A 16,552-nucleotide genomic window follows, 5' to 3' on the forward strand; every position below is an offset into this window, starting at 1 on the left:
CTATTTCTGTCCCTTGAGTCAATTGACCTCTTCCCCACAAATACCATTTCTACCAGTTTTTCTGTATCACTCTGGCATTTTTATTTATAATTTCACCTGAGAGATACTTAGTGAAACGTACTAAAGTAGTCCTTTGATTGGTGCTCTAAGGGCTTAGGAGAACCTGCGTCTTAAATCATGCTTGTTACTGTACAGAACAATCAGAAAAGATTGAAAGGGAACATTTCTTGTTCATTCACTAGCTTCCCCTAGTTTCCTTTCTTGCTGCCTTTTGTGCTTAATGTTTATCCCAGTTTAAACAGGGAAGGTAGACCAAGTGATACAGAAAGGAGTCAGGATTCAGCACAAGGGCCACGGAGCAATGCAAAAGAGTGAACGATGAAAGACAGAAAGAGCGAGAAGGCAAGAGACGACAGGATGAGAAAGTTAACGGAGGGTGATGGAGGCAGCTGAGTGAATCTCAGCAGTAAATCATCTCAGAGCCGCCCCATCCCTATCTCTACCTCGCCAGGAATCTTTTTCCCCCTGACCTTGTCTGCTGCTGTGTCTGAGAAGAAAAGATGGGGCAAGATTATCTATGATTGGAGATGGCCATTATCTAAACACAATCTTGGAGCCAGGTCCCACTCCTCATACCACTGCTATGCGACTGGAGACCACACTGATGAGAAAGATGATGGGTCAGCCAGCCACACTCTCCGTTTTTATTAACTTTGATAAGATGTTTTCAACACTGCCCTGAAATGCAATCCCTATCAAGATTGACTTTTTCCACAATGGACCTCTCAGCATATTTGTCTGTATGGTTTTCTTACCTTGTTTTATTAGTTAACCACTCTTTGATTTGATTTGGCACTCATACCCGGAACATTACAGTGTTTACATGTGATACCCCACAGCCCGAGGGAAGCCTTTTTAATAGCTCATTCTTGTCCTTTGGCTGACTGGCTGAAGGGAGTCTTTATGAGAGTGTCATGTTTGTCCCTGCCAACCTACTGCCCTTCAGAAAGTTGACCTCAGTTGGGCAGCGAAGAGATTGGCTGGACCTTAAGATGCAACGCACTGTGCTGCCATGCCATCCTTGAGCAGGCTGGGAGGAGTGAAGGCTGCTGGCTGTCTCACTTTGCAGGCCGCATGCAGGGGCTGACTGGGGGCATTTCACACCCCAAGAGAGGAGCACACCACTTTACATGCAAATGAGGCCAAAAGATCCCTCTGTGCCTCTGGACACAGTTGTGTAAAAATCATGAAGAACTCTGAAAGTTTTTGCCTATGCTGCAATTTTTGCCAAGTTAAGAAGAGACATGATGACAGAGAATGCATGAGCTTCCATAATGGTTTCAAAGGTTTTCACTTAAATATTTAAGCTCTATGATTGGGTTCTGCTTAAAAATAAAAATGTTTAATAAAATGTAATGAAGAAAGGAGTTAATACAGTGGTTCTTAACCTTTTTTGAGGTACCAAACCCCCCAGTTTCATATGCGCATTCACCGAACCCTTCTTATTTCCCTTCCCCCCGCCACACAAAAGACTTTGCGGTATTCTGACTTAGTAATGTAATTATTTCAGCTGTGTTACCACCCCCACGCCACTAGAGGCAGTAGCAACCCCGAAAAGATGCAACTAAGGAGCAGATTTAGACTATAGAATTTGGTAAAAACGGTGAGTTTTGCTGAAAGACACAAGCTTAAATCCATGCTGAGTGGAACTCCTTCAATCAGTGCTCCTCCGTAGCACTGATTGGCTAAGCAAAGTAACATGATCCTCTGCAGCAAGTGATGGCAAAGCAGGGCGCGTCATCACGACTTTACACAAGTGTGTYTTTATCTCCGCGGCAGAGGCTCCGCCGAACCCCTGAGACCGACTCACCGAACCCCTGGGGTTCGATCGAACCCAGGTTAAGAACCACTGAGTTAGTATATAGGTTTAACCTTTGAACACTGTCTTTGCTCCAATATTATTTCAGAGAATATAAATATTCTAAATACAAAGGCAGATTTGGATTTGACATCACATTTCCAACTTCAAACAACTTTCTAAGGTATTATTCGAAAGGGCTATTTAACCATTTTGTTAAATTAAAATTTGCCTTTTATTTTATTAATTCTGATGTGTTAGGTTCAGACAACAAACTTATCCATTTAGTTTTATGAATTAAAAGCACCTGACTAGGTCAAGGAAAACATTATAGTATGCCTTAATAAAATCCCATTTTTTTGTATTTCTGTTTTTTCTATTTTCTTTTTATTTGGCTAACAGAACTTTATTTATTGTGGATTGTTTCTGTGTATTTATTGATCATAACTTATGTATATTATGTGCAGTCAAACAGGACTTAACCTCCCGCCACACCCCTGAAAAAACAAAAAAAAAACTGGTGAAATTGATGTGCAAAAGTAAGATTATACTGTTAAATTTCTGCACTTTTTTAAGTAAAAAAAAAAACAACTAATTGTTCAAAATGTGGTGATGACCCCAGGGTAGAAACATCCTCCCATTGGACTGCAGTTTCATGGTTCCTTTCTGCTGGTGGCAGCACATAGCCTCAAATGTAACCTCTAGCAGATGGTGCAGGAAAGATACTAATGTACTGTAAACACCAGCAGCTAACATTTCTAACAGGACTAAGTCTAAAACATTGAAACAAGATGACTTTCTTGTTTGAATGTGAAGGAAATGCTGAGCTACTTCTGTAAATGTGGATTTGAGACAAAAAATAAGTGTGCCAGGTCCAAATTCTCTTTTGAATCTGTTTTGTAGTCAATTCCCATTGTGTTCCAGGATGCTTGGTAGATTTTTAATGCATATAATTACAATTAATTATTATTTATCTATGGATCTTCATCATGTCTATTTTTGTTCTTCTCTGGCTAATCTAATTACAAGTTTGTGTTAACAGATGTGACACGCTCACTGAATGGATTTTGTGGCTGTCAAAAAGGAGAAAGAAAATACAGCATACTTCTTGTAACACTACTGTTTGATATTTCTCTTTCTGTTGTTAAAACACTGATTTCTTGGGTAATGCCCAAATTCAGTCTTAAGTATGAATTGGGTCCCACCCACTTTTTGAAACTTTTCTTAAGCTCATCAAAGATGATCAATAATTAGACCATAACTTTAATGTTGTTTTTCTTCCCTTTCAGACATGGTTTATTATAGAGCCCCACAGAGTTGTGGCACAAGCTTCTGCTGTGTGATAAAATATTTTGAGAAGTCTTAACAGCTTGTAATATTGTGTAACGGTTTATAGTGCAAAGATGGAAGGAATTTGTGAAGCACAAGTGATAAAGCCTCATTTAGTGCTACAGAATTTATCTGGTGCATACAAATAACTGTAAGTAGCTATTAATTTAGAGAATTTACTGAAGAAGAAGAAAAAAAGCTCATTTGAAATAGGATAGCAAAGGAACCAGGATTACTGAAATTGACTGTCAATCTGGATGCACCCCTTGGTAAAAGTTATTTTACAAAATGCAGTGACTTTCACTAGCGTGCACCTTTTGAAGGAAATTTTGGAATTTTGAGATACTGACTTTATTATGGCAAATATTCTCTGCAATAAACAGACATAAAACAATTTTCGACAGCTTGGTACGACAATCTGGTTGTGTAAGTGTGTTAACTAGTGAACTAACTAAGTCAGCCTTAAATTATAAACTTCCACAGCAGATACTCAGATATTTATTAATATAGCTACAATTTCAAGAGGGCTCCCGAACGCCTATCTGGTGAGGTTTTCCGGGGGTCAAACAGTTTTTTGAAACAGGCCAGTAAACCAAGACAAAATTTTATTTAAAACAAATGGGTCATTAGGAAGATTTTGAGAACATTGCATCTCCAAATAACTTTGGAGAAAAGATTCACTTTTTATAGGAGCGTCCTACATCAGGGGTCTGCGACCTGTGGGTCAGAAGCCGCAGGTTGCACACAAAAGATGGATGCTTTTCTCACTAGAATTAAGTGCTACCACTTGTGTGCGTGCACATGTGTGCATGTGTGTGAGCTTGACTTTGACTTGTGGCAGGCCTTCCAGGCCTACCGGCATTGGGTATTCTAATGAGTCTTTCAGAAGCATAATATCTTTGTTGTGCTGCCTAGAACATTACTCCACATTTGAAATGTACCCAGCGGTCTAGTATGCATTTTCTATCATTGGATGCAGCTGTCCGTGCTTTGTGAACACTCGCTGCAACCAAGCTTCCCGACTATCCTGCCTGAGGCCAATAACTGATAGAACCATGTGGAAAAAAAGGAAGTAAATATTTACTGTGACGATGGGGCAGCAAAATTGCTCTTTAAAGAGAATATACCCATTATTGGCAAGCAGCAGCTGAAACTTTTTTTTTAGAATTTGCTTTACAGCAACTGATTCTTTTCTTGAAGAGACCGAAAAAAGGAAAAGTTTCCTAACAAAATTAAAAAGAAAGTTATAAAGAGAGCAAAAGAGAAACAAAAGGAAAATAAAGCAAAAATAAAAGAACAATCTATATGCATATACTGTAGTCTACAACACAAGTAGCACTTTATTCCATTGAGAGAAGCATCAATCTTGACAGCATATGGCGTCTGTGCAAAATCCATTAATTTTTAATATACCGGGTGCTGAAATGAAAAGGCTTCCTGAGACAAGCAATTGTCAGATGTCAGTAGTGTTTTGATAACTTTTTTGATCTCCCTTTTTATTTGCATTCATAAAATGGGGCTGTCCACATGACACCTCAGTTTGGACATGGCTGAAGACTGACACAGAACCATTTTCCACACAATTGCCTCCACCTTCAGTCTGGAGAATAGAGAGTGGGGGTGGAAAGAGGCAGAAGGAGACGTATAGATGACAGTGCCCGTGGATGTGTATTGGCTGCTGCCTGAAAATAAAAATCTACAGTTTCATCATCAACATTCTCTGGGCATTGTGGCACACTTTATCATTTTTATGGATAATATAAAAGTATTTGTTGACAGGAAACCTGATGTATGTGTATAATATCAATGTCATATTACTTTGAAAAGACGTATAATAGAATACACCCATCTAAACATCGATTCTTTAATGGAGTTTGAGTTTAAAAGACTCAAGCCAGGCTTTAACCACGTGCTCAGACATTATTGTTTTAAAGAAGTGTTATTGTTTGAAGAGCAGATTACAAAGGTCTCTTCAGTGCGGAGGACAAAAGTGCTATAAAGCTCAAATGTTCTCCAGCTCTGCGTTTAAGCTCTGTTTGAGGGATAAAATGAGCCCTCCTCAATGCGAGCCAAGCACGAAGAGGTCAAACAATCGACTCGATGAATTTTGTCTTGCTTCTGTATCCTCAGTGAGCTCCATAGGAAGGTCTTCACCCCTCTTAATGCAAATACATGACTCTACTTCAGAAAAGAGTCCTTTATTTCCCCACTTTTGATAGAATACTCGTTGGTCCTGTTTGAAGTCATCAAATCTTTTTTTTTTTTTTTTGCTGGGGGCGTACTACAGAATATTTATTCATATTCATAAAATGGAAATTTAAAGCTTATGAATGACCACTGGAGACAAGAGGGAACATGGAAAATACTATACGAGCTTCTTAGGAGGCAGGTGCAAAGTGGACTAATTAATAGCAATCTATATACTGGCCAGGGCATGCAGAGGGCCAACTGAGACTCTCTCAGGTCCGGCAATGAAAAGATACCAGCTCCAAATTCATTTTCTCACTGTAGCTCTCCCAAAGGAAGGCGGCAAAGTACACTCACACTTCCTTTAATGCATTCACTGGGGTGTGATTTATTTCTGCGTTTGCCAGCGCATTTGGAAAGTTCATTACCTTGCTCATGGCTTGTTAATTAGCCTTGTAAAGCTGCCATTAGATCCTCTCAGGCCAGGACTCAGATGAGACTTTTGTCCCAAAACATTAACATTGTGCAGAAGCTGTGTAAAGGTGCAGTATGCCCATTTAGATTGTAATGTGTACATCTTGGTAAAAACATGAACAGTGGAGAGCAGAACTCTAGCAAACGCATGCACCTTTGAAACCATGGATGTTGCTCAGGGTTTTATTTTTAGTTTTTATTCCTCTCCCCACCCGTTTACTTTTTATCAGAGACTTTCCACTAACACATAAAAATGCTGCTAGGTATTAATTTTCTTGACAGTCTTTGCCGAATCCTGTTCAAAATGGCAGGCTGTCGAGATCTCCTTGGGGTTTCTTAAACACTGAGGTTCCAAAAGGAGAGCGGCAGTATTAGCCTCTGCTTGTGGGCTGGTGACATCATTTTGCGGGAGACAAAACGACAGGAATATACACTGACACTTTTGGAACAATCACAGTCTATGGAGAAGTTAATTTGTGCTGCCAAGTGGTGGATATGAGTTTTTATTAGAACATTATAGAAACGGAAAATGAGACAATTTCACTACAGAAAAAAATAGGAAGCCCTGGTTCTTTATTTTTAGAACAGCTGCATCTAATGGGGCCTGGCAGGTACAGGAGGTGTCACATCTGTTGAGGCCCAGGTGATGCTCCAGCCCTCTGCTCCTCCCCACTCCTTGCCCGCTTCCCACCAGTCAAATGACTCACGATGAAGATCAACAGTGTCATTTCTAATAAACTCTTCTTCCTCTTCCTGCCACTTTCACTCAGTCCTGTTCATAGGTTCTTGCTAGTAGCCATTTCGTTTCACAACACAGTGAAATAGGAGATGCATAATGTAAAAGATGTGAAGAAGATGAATGCTCTGTCTAATGCCAAGGCACTGGTAGGATTAATTGGAAAATTGCAGCTCCCTGACTGGTTGGGAATTTTGTGTTGTATAGTCCATAGGTCTAGGTAAGAGTTCAGCGCTCTAGAACTGGAGAAGGATTTGCTTTTCAAATAGATACTCATTTTACTCTCTCTAAGCATTTGTTGATGATACAAACAATTAAGTAAATTTCACTCTTTATTGCAGTTTTTTTTAAGTTATAATATACATTTCAAATTTAATACAACCGCGAAAAACAATTTGTTTGACAGAGATATGACTGTGTTGACCATTTTACCAGAAACTGCAAAGCATTTTAATGTCTAAGCGTGTTTTTCATATTTGTACTTTAATTTAATATTTTGCATTATGTGCAAAAATATGCACATATACTGTATTTAAAAAAAACAAAAAAAACAAGCATATCTCAAGATAATATGGCCATTGATTAATTCACTTATGACTATCAAAAACATAAGGGTATCTAAGTGCAAACTGGCAAATTTTATCTGMGAGTGAGAGATCCATGAGGCCTTCCCAGGGCTGCATCTTGGTTCCTATCTTTGTGCTAGTTTGTTTGTTTTGACTGTATTTGTCCCTTATATGATTTAACCCAAACCATTTCACTGGCTGTATGTTTCACATCATTGTCCTTCTGCAAATTAACTTTTTCATTTGTCTTTTGCTGCTTCTAAAGGTTTCTTTCAAGATTGTCTTTTACTTAGCTTAGTCTTCCCATCAGCTTTGACCAGCTTCACTGTGGGAATTGTGTTTTTCATTTGATGAGCAGTGTTAGGTTTCCTTCACAGATTATGTCTTGCATGTAGGTTAAAAAGTTCAGTTTTTGGCCTATGTGACCAATTTTTTTTCATGTTTGCTGTGTCCTGAATATTGTTTGTGGTCACGCACCTAATTTTTAAAAAAAAAAATTATTTCAGCACAGAGAAACACTTCCATAAAGACCAGATTTGTGGCCTGCTGCTAATGCTTTTTTTCCCCAGCGTGTCAGTTTAGGTTGGAGGTCATGTTTTGTTAGGCCAGGTTCTTGTTCAGAGCTGCGTAAAACTTCCCCACAGTCTAGTCCCTGGACTGTCTGGTGTGTTTCTTTCACTTCACGGTGCTGATTGTTCACTGATGTTCTCTATCAAACATTTGAGGCCTTCACAGAGCACCTAAATTCGCAATGTGAACAAAATGCACAAAAATCCTTACTATATAACTTCTGAAGGCAATTGCTAGAGCTGGATTTTACTCAGAAGTTTAACAGTAAAAGGGTTTTACTACATGTACAATTTAAACATTTTATTTGGAAATTACTGTGAAACAATATATCCTTTTTCTTCAACTTTCATAATCATGCACTACTTTATGTTGATTTGTCAACAAGCTGAAAAAGCTCAAGCAGAATGAATACTTTTGCAAGGTATCCTACGCTTGTATGAAAGCCATACAGATGTTTGTTAGCTTTTATTTTACATAACAACCTCCAAAACATGGCAGACTTAAAAAAAAAATCTGTTGTTCACCTTGTACATGAAGTTTGCTGTTGTTTATTATAATGCTTACTATTTGGGTGATAAAAATGTACATGTTGTTGTTGGATGTTTCCTCACCGACAATCAAAGAGCTTGCCTGCTCCTGCAAAATATTACCCTTCTCACTTTTGGGAGGAATCCGCAGCTCTCCCAACTTTGTCTGGATCAGACATCAATACAGAAGACTTGAATAGATTAGTAGATGCAGGAATAAATCACCCCCATGCATAGATTGGGGGGGTTGGGAGAGRAAGTGAAACGCTCGACAACAGTGAGATCAACAACAGCWACAACAACAGCAGCAGCAGCAGCAACACAGCAGACGGCTGATAAAAAAAGCCTYTGCAGAATGGTGCCATCAGCTCTAGCATTTCTTTCTTCTCTTCTTTTCCATCCACCCTCCTTCCCTTCTCCCAATCCAGAAGACAGGAAGCTGTTTGTAGGAATGCTCGGCAAGCAACAGAGCGAGGACGATGTCCGGCGGCTGTTCGAGACCTTCGGCCAGATTGAGGAGTGCACCGTCCTTCGAGGGCCTGATGGGGCCAGTAAGGGTCAGAGCCCACACGACTCCCCCTCTTTCTCTCCCTCGCTTATCTTTCTTAATCTATATGTATTTATCTTTTTTTTATGTTCTTTGCATTTTCAGAGGTATTGTCTTCCTGTGTTGCATTCATCATCATTGTCTGCAATGCTCTCTGAATAACTCATCCTCCCCTTCAGCTACTCAGTTTTTTTTTTTTCATATTCTGCCTTTTATGCGTCGCACTTGCATTTCTATCATATCTCGTTGTCACCACACTCTGACACCTTCTTTCCCCCACTTTCTTYCGTTTGCATTGTTTTTCTCCATTTCATTTTCTCGCCCCATCCCCTGCTCCTTTCTCCCTCTTTTGGTATTTCATTCGTCATCTTTTCCGTTTGTTGTCTCTTGATCACAGTCGCTCGTCTCATCCTGGGCTTACACTCGCGTAGCAGCTTGTTTCTCTGCACCACCTCTCTTCCTGCTCTTCGTGTTATCTGAAAAGTGGAGAGGTGTAATCATGTTTGTTTCCCACACTCCCATCATCCCTCCCCAGAGACTGTTATTGGACAATATTGTCCTACTGTAAATAAAGCACCGTTTCTGAGCTCTGCTGCTGTCACTCACTTCTTGACAGATTTGAGCTCATGTCTGTGGCCTACATTGCGTTTAGGTAGAGGGAATAGTCAAATTAAAGATAGTTTTAAAATATAGGATGAATTTGCTCTTCTTGTCGTGGCGCTCTGTTCCCAATTCTGACAAAATCTGAACTCCCATCTACAAAATCACTCCCATCTAGTGTTATTGCCAGTTCACCTTTAAAAAGATGTGTGGAAAGGTTTCTAACTGGTGAGGCACTGACTGCTCTGTAGTCAAATGTACAAATACACAAAATAAAAAAAGCATATTTCAATTTTGACCATAATTTAGTTGATTTAAAAGCTTTCAATTCTTTAATCAATTCAAAACCYCTCTGCAATACGACTGCGAAAGTAGATTTTGTATCAGGTCAAATTTCGTTTTTCAAAAATGTAAATGTTTTTTTTTTTTTTGGCTGAGCTCTCAAGTTTTTTTTGTTGCTTTTTTTTACTATAATTTAAAATCATGTCTGTTCTTATTTTTATTTCTATGTAAAGTCCATCCTTCTCTGTGGATATCTTTGTGTCTCTGTTGTAAAAATCATCCTTGTTCACCTTCATTTGTAAAAATCTGGCTGTGTCGCTAGTAGCCAAGGAGGAGTCGTGTATGTTTTCATCCCTTTCATGTGTAGAAGAAGAGCAGCATGGTATTTTCTGCCTCACCCTGTGCATTATTTCTGTTTATTTTTTTACCGATCAGAGAGACTGAATATATCACACACATTCTTTGAATATATCAGACAGGCTGGAACATCAGAATGTGTAGTTCATGTGTAATTAAATATGTACATTGGCAACATAAAGTCAGACAACATCGGGTGTGCCCCAACTGCCTGCATCTGCCGGTGTGTGTGTGTGAGGCACAGCTCAGCCCTGCCTGAAATTATACAGAAAACAAATTTACAGAACAGTCAAGTGGACAAATTAATTTCCTGTCATTTTTAGCATTTTACTTGTCATAACAGATGAGGCCTTGACAAGCACACTACTGAGCAAAGACTAGCTCCGAGTTCATTTCAACCAGGTTAAGATGACTATTGATTTTCACCATCTAAATGTCTGTAGYTAACTTTAAAACTCCAGCAGGAACTAGTTCTCAATCACTGAACGTTCAGTATTTTGTCTCAAAGGAAGCTTAAAAATAAATATGCATGCCATGATGTCATTCACCAATTAACATCTTGATTTGTGACCTTGCCTCTATGAGAATATTTACATCTGATTAATTACTTTTCCTCTCTTTGCTCATTTAAACTTTTAGTATGGGTGAATTAAATAACAGCTGCTCTCATTCACATCTTTATTGCAGTGTCATAATTTTTCATTGAAAATGGTCTATTAAGACCACTTTTACAAWTCAGTCTAATTCTAAATAATACTGTTAGCRTTTCTCTTTGATGAAGTTCTAAATCTGTTAATGCACATCGGTTGACAAAGTCTTCACTCATGTAAGCTAAAGAAAAAGCTATGTGTGCTGTTCTTTTGACAGTGCTTACCTTCACAATGATTTAAGATAAAAGTGACAGAACACTTTAAGCTGCTGCTTCAGTCCTCTCCTTTTCTCCTCCAGAGTTGCAAGCTCATTTCCACCAAGAATCGGCAAACCTGAACAACAGAACATTATCTTTTAGGTTGGATTACTTGGACATGTGCCTTTTGCATATATTGTTAAATTTAACACATGGACAAAGGCATCATGGTTAAGTTTAAAGAGGAGGAGGGGCATGCRAGACTGCCTGTGTGCTTAACACAAGCTCTCATATCGCATCTGTTTTTTACGTAAAGTTTCAAACATTGTTTTATTCATTCACTCCTTTTTATGTCAAGGTTAGTTATGCTCACTTCAGATTTTTGTCATGTGAAAAACTGTCATTCAGTTAAAAGTTAGCATCACAAATAACCACATTTATGCACAACAATGGATTCTCAAGACACTGATCTGAATTTCCACCTGTTATTCTGTCTCCTAAATTAGATTTATGTATGTAGGTAGAGCCTCTGAAAATGAGGGAGGGTAAGGGCACTTGAGGTGATGCAGTGTAAGTTCTAGACGAAGCATGATTATACAAAACCGCACACCTGCATCGGTGCCTGCATCCGTTCATTTCACTGTTAATCCCAGGTYTGTTGCTCTCTTTAGCCCATCCAGCCCACCATTGTGGCTTGTTTCTGTTTTTGCYGTCTTTCTCCTGCTTCCCCCCCCCCAACTCCCTTTCTCTCTGTCTGTTTAGATGCCTCAAGCTGATTGACAGCATATAAACTAAAATAAAGCCCATGCGGCGGTGTCAGACAGGAACTAGTTTTCCTCCTTGTTTGTGCTTTCACTCATTTTCACCTTCCTGCACCTCACACCTCGACTCTTCTCTTCTTTCCTCRCGTGCTGCGTTTTCCCTGGTTTAGTGTATGTTGATGTTATCACTGACTAGAGCACTCCTGCTTTTTCGAATTTCATTGTTATGAAACGAGGAGAGTAAAAGCTCGGTATTAACTACGAATRCCACAATCACACAAAGATTGCATACATAGGTATCTAGTTCTATCACTGCCCGTGCAACAGTCCCACGCAATCATTACCGGATGTTACGGCAAATTATTTTGCCAGCCGCCTCACTCAGGATGAGGTTCTCATAATTTGAGTGAGACAGACCTTGAAATTGACAGCGCTATCTGTTCCACGGCTGAGTCTTTGTCCCTGTTGATGTAAATTTATGCTACTCAGAGGCTTTTCAGCACCCCTCTTCACCCAGTAAAAAGGCCGAGAAGTTTAACATCCATCTCTCTATGGTGCTGCTCCTCAAAGTACTTTCAAAGTGCAACACTTGCTGCCAGAGTTGAATAGAGCTCTGAATTGTCAGCAATAATAGAGAGATGGCTTTTAGGTCTATAATTAAGTTGTGTTATAAATGTCAGCCATCCAGAGGGATGGAATTCATGCATACATATTATTACCCCGGGAATTCAAAAGGCAGCGCAGATCCTCTCGCTTGAAAGCAATACAATTTCTTTTTTTTTTCCCCCAACGCGCTCTGAACCACCAAATACCAAAACTTAAATGTGCACTATAATTTATGAGGTCATAGCACTTCTAGGTCTTTTGAAATAGTGCGCACTTTGTCCCCTAACATTGTTTATTTATTTAAATTTAAGCAGAAAATGCATAGTTGTGGCACTGTCTTTTGATGAGAAATTGGAGGACATTATACATTCAACATGGTATTCCATTTATTGTGTGAGCCAAGCCTGGCAGTTCTGTTTGGCCTCAGTTGCTGGCATCACTTGAACATCAGCACAATATATAGTAGCCTTGTAAAGAAACCAAGAGCGAAGTTACTTTTCCTTTTAAAGGATCAGATATATATATATTTTTTTAGCTAAATCAAATCCCCATGTTTTATCTCTGCTGCAAAGGTTAAATGTGTTTGTTGGAGAAGGTCTTCAAAGAGAGCATTAAAGTCAAATGGTACACAGTAGCCTGATGCATTTYAGTTGGACAAATGAAGACCTTTCCTGCCTCTACCCGGAGGGGTGTTCGAGTGAAGTAAAAAGAGTGCTGGAGTGCTGTGACAGAATCAAAGGCTTCTTTGACTCTTCTGTTTGCCTCTGTAGATCTCTACAGCTTTGAGGGCATTTCCCAGCGTAGAAAACACATGGCCTTTACCACTCACCATGTTTCCACATGCAGTGATTTAAAAACGTTCACCAATAAATGCATGTCATTTGTGTTTTCACACAAAATTAATGATTTGTTGTGGTGTTTAGAAAATCAAAAGYTGACCCTATGATATAATATCTCRGAGTGATAATCCTGAATCCACCTAAGAATAAAGTAACTAAAATAAATTAGAACTCCTTCAGCTATGCAGAATATATATTTGAATATGTATATTGACATTTTGCAAGCATGGATATTTTTATATCAAACATGGACTGAACCCAGGGAAAGCCTTTGGTTCGAGATCACTGGCTCTAATTAAATTCATGCAAAGTAAAATCAAAACTTACTTTGATTTTACACATTTCATTTTCTCAGTGTTTCAAGTCATTAGTTGCTGTTGTTTTTAGTGTTCTCTCAGATTCAGGTGCATCTCTACATTAAATGAACAAAAACAAATATATTTTAGTCCTTTAATTAGAAAAGTGAAATTCTACTACAAAAGAGTCTGGGTGTTTGATGAAAAGTTCTTAAGGTCTCGACTGCAGCGGGACTCAGAACTCGAAGAGTCACTGCACAMCGGCATGTTTGGAAAATGAGCAATAAGCTGCATTCCATRTGTTAAGCTACTAATGAACCAGAAATATCCGATTGCTTAACTTGAAAAAGGAAGAACTGTTCTTTTWTTGTCAAAYGTCTTCTCCTTTTTGGCTGAAAGTCCATTTTACATTWMATTTTTTATTCAAGATCCCTGAGCCCAGAGGGGCAGAGAGGTAGAGAATCCAACTTGCTTGAGGTCCAGGGTGAAGTTTCAGTCAGTGATGAAATGTCATTTCCTGGTGTTTGTCCAAAAGCCCAAATCCAGCCCAGCTGTCTTCCAGGAAATTTTAGAACACCTCATCCTTCCTTCTGCTGCCAGGCTCTATAGAGATGCTAATTTCATGTTCCAGCTGGGCTTGGCAAAAGTACCACTGGCAAAAGTACCAATATCTGATTTAGTGACCATGGTATAAGGTTGACAGGCCAGAAAACTAGTCTGACCTGAACTGGTCCAAAATCTATGAAGCATTTTAATAAGATCATAAGACATCAGAAGTAATGATGTAAATTTGCTGAAGTCCACCTTTAAACCCACCTGGACTTTTTAAAAACCTCATCACTGCCACAGGATAATCACACTGATGCTGCAAGTCAMGCATTTGAGACTTAACCAAGTACTGATACATCTTATATTAGCTATAAGCCAAAACCATCAATGTAAGAAAAGTAAACCCTAAGAATATGCAATTGCCAAGTGTTTAATTTTTTAATCGATTTACTGAAACCTTTAYAATGCCATTCTAATTTATTGAGATCCATCTTCTGAATCATGCTGTCACAATGTATATTTATTCAGTCTTACCAAAGACTATAATCAACTTGAAATATACTTATATCATCTAACTACAGYCMAGAATTATTCAAAGCCTGCTCTCTTGTGGTCAACCACTTCTGTTCAGTTGTATTTTTCTGCCTCWGCTAAGCAACACCTTTAAGATGATTTGAATCCTCTATAAAACTCACCTAATTCTTTCCCCTGTGAGCAGAGAGACGATTAGAAAGGCAGATCCAAACAGTATGCCTTTGCATAATCTGTTTTATGAGTGACTGTGCACAAATCCCACAATTTAAATATTGAACAGATAAATAATGACAAACACGCTAAGACAGTAAATGCTCTGGCTTTAGTTTTTAAAGCCGACGGGGGTCAAAACAGAAATGGACAGGAAGAAGAATGTCCCAGGCAGCTAATGCCTTCTTTGTAGTAACACTGATTTAACACAAAACCCAAATGATAGAATATGTTAACAAGTCAAGAAAGCAAATGATAGCATAAAGTCAGTGGTGATGAATAGCTTTGAATAGCAATTCAAAGCCATTTTAATGACATGCTCATCTCTTTGTGTGTGTGTGTGTGTGTACAGGCTGTGCCTTTGTCAAGTTCTCGAGCCACGCAGAAGCGCAAGCCGCCATCAACAGTTTGCATGGTGGACAAACTATGCCTGTAAGTACCAGAGTCTTTGCTGGCTCTGCATTACAAACCTTCCACTTTTTTACCCTAGATAATGCAATGTCACCAACCTGTCTGTGCTAATTGTTTTCTCTGTGGTTCTGAGGATAACACTTCCAAAAACCTAAGCCTACAGTCCATTCAATGCAAAAACAAATTGGCAATGGGCAAATTTCCCTCTGCCTGCACTCTCCCACAGCAGGTGGAATACATATTTTCAAAATGCAATAGAATMTTTGTCCTTCTATTCCTTTGGAAAGTCAAACCACTGTGGCAAGAAAAACATTCAAACGTGTAACAAATACCCTCTGCACACACATATTTGTGGTCACCATAGTTACTCAAACCACATCATGAGCCAAGATTCAAACACATTTTACCAATGTGTTATTGCCAGAGTCAGCATCTGGTGCTTTAAAATAAACAGCAGGAGGCCCTATATCTGTTTTCCTCCTGTGGTCCAAGATATTTTCTGGCAAAAAAAATAACATTTACATCAAAATCTTGAAGGAAGATGAGTGCTGCATGCTACAAAAGGATTTCTGAATGTGTTTTGGTTGTCACTGAGCAAATCATAGTTTGATTGCAAAGTCAGGACATGGGGTGATTTTGTAGAATGCTAGCAGGACAGAAATGATTTTTGGCAGACAATTAGTTCTGATATCAGAGATTTGTTTTATTTGTGGGGACAAAATAGATAATTATTTTAGCTAACCCTAAATTGTTAAAAAGCTTAAAAATGCCAATTTTCTTCTACTCATTATTGATGAAATTAGGTGTTCAGGAAAGGATTTTAGGTGGGATTCTGTTCAGCGAAATTGTGCAGTCAGTGTCTTACCAGCAGCAAATAAGCCTCAAGCGTCTGCTTGAAAATATACAAAATTTAATGATGACATGGGATTCTTTTCTAAGAATCATAAACAATTATAAGACATGAAATTTCAGAATATAGAACTAATAAACAAAACACACTGTACAATTATTAATTTAATGTGAAGTAATGTTTACAGTAGGACTAGGATGTTTTTTGTTTTTATTAATCAATAGAAGAATAAATATGCTTAAAAAATTGCCATTTAGTCGAACTGTGAAGTAGTAGATATCTTGTGTTTTACATGTAAGTGAATGCAGCACATAATGATGTATGTAGCGCTTATCTTCTCTCACTTGTTTGAGCAGTGACAGGAAGCAGGTAGAGAGAATAGAAGGCAAAACGTTTATGATGATGTTGTATAATTAAACGATGGATGACAGAATTGCAAGTCAAGTTGAATAATGGCTTTGAAAGTGGACAGAGGTAAATATTACAAAATCTAAAGTCAAAGGATATCTGAGGGGAAACAATACACCTGAGGAAGTGAGAGAAAAAAACAGCTGAAAATGGGTAGCTGTTGTTACTCTATTATGTTTACTGTATTGCCTTTTTTGGTTAGTCATGC

The 16,552-nt window shown here is 38.7% G+C and overlaps 1 protein-coding gene across 10 annotated transcripts in view; it reads left to right on the top strand.

Moving 5' to 3' along the window:
- Positions 1–16,552, top strand: part of celf6 (CUGBP Elav-like family member 6) — a 161,429-nt gene that overhangs the window by 106,601 nt on the left and 38,276 nt on the right. For 8 of the 10 annotated variants that reach the window (XR_533376.2, XM_017303994.1, XM_017303998.1 and 5 more), the window contains exons 4-5: positions 8,676–8,804; positions 15,028–15,107. Coding sequence is in view for 9 of the 10 variants with exons in the window: in XM_017303994.1 (XP_017159483.1) it covers positions 8,676–8,804; positions 15,028–15,107 (209 nt within the window). In the remaining variant the exon portion in view is untranslated. The remainder of the gene's footprint in view (positions 1–8,675; positions 8,805–15,027; positions 15,108–16,552) is intronic. The other 2 variants (XM_017303995.1, XM_017303999.1) reach the window with 2 other exon arrangements.

This window comes from Poecilia reticulata, linkage group LG3 (genome assembly GCF_000633615.1).
Source record: "Poecilia reticulata strain Guanapo linkage group LG3, Guppy_female_1.0+MT, whole genome shotgun sequence".
NCBI classification, from domain to species: Eukaryota; Metazoa; Chordata; class Actinopteri; order Cyprinodontiformes; family Poeciliidae; genus Poecilia; species Poecilia reticulata.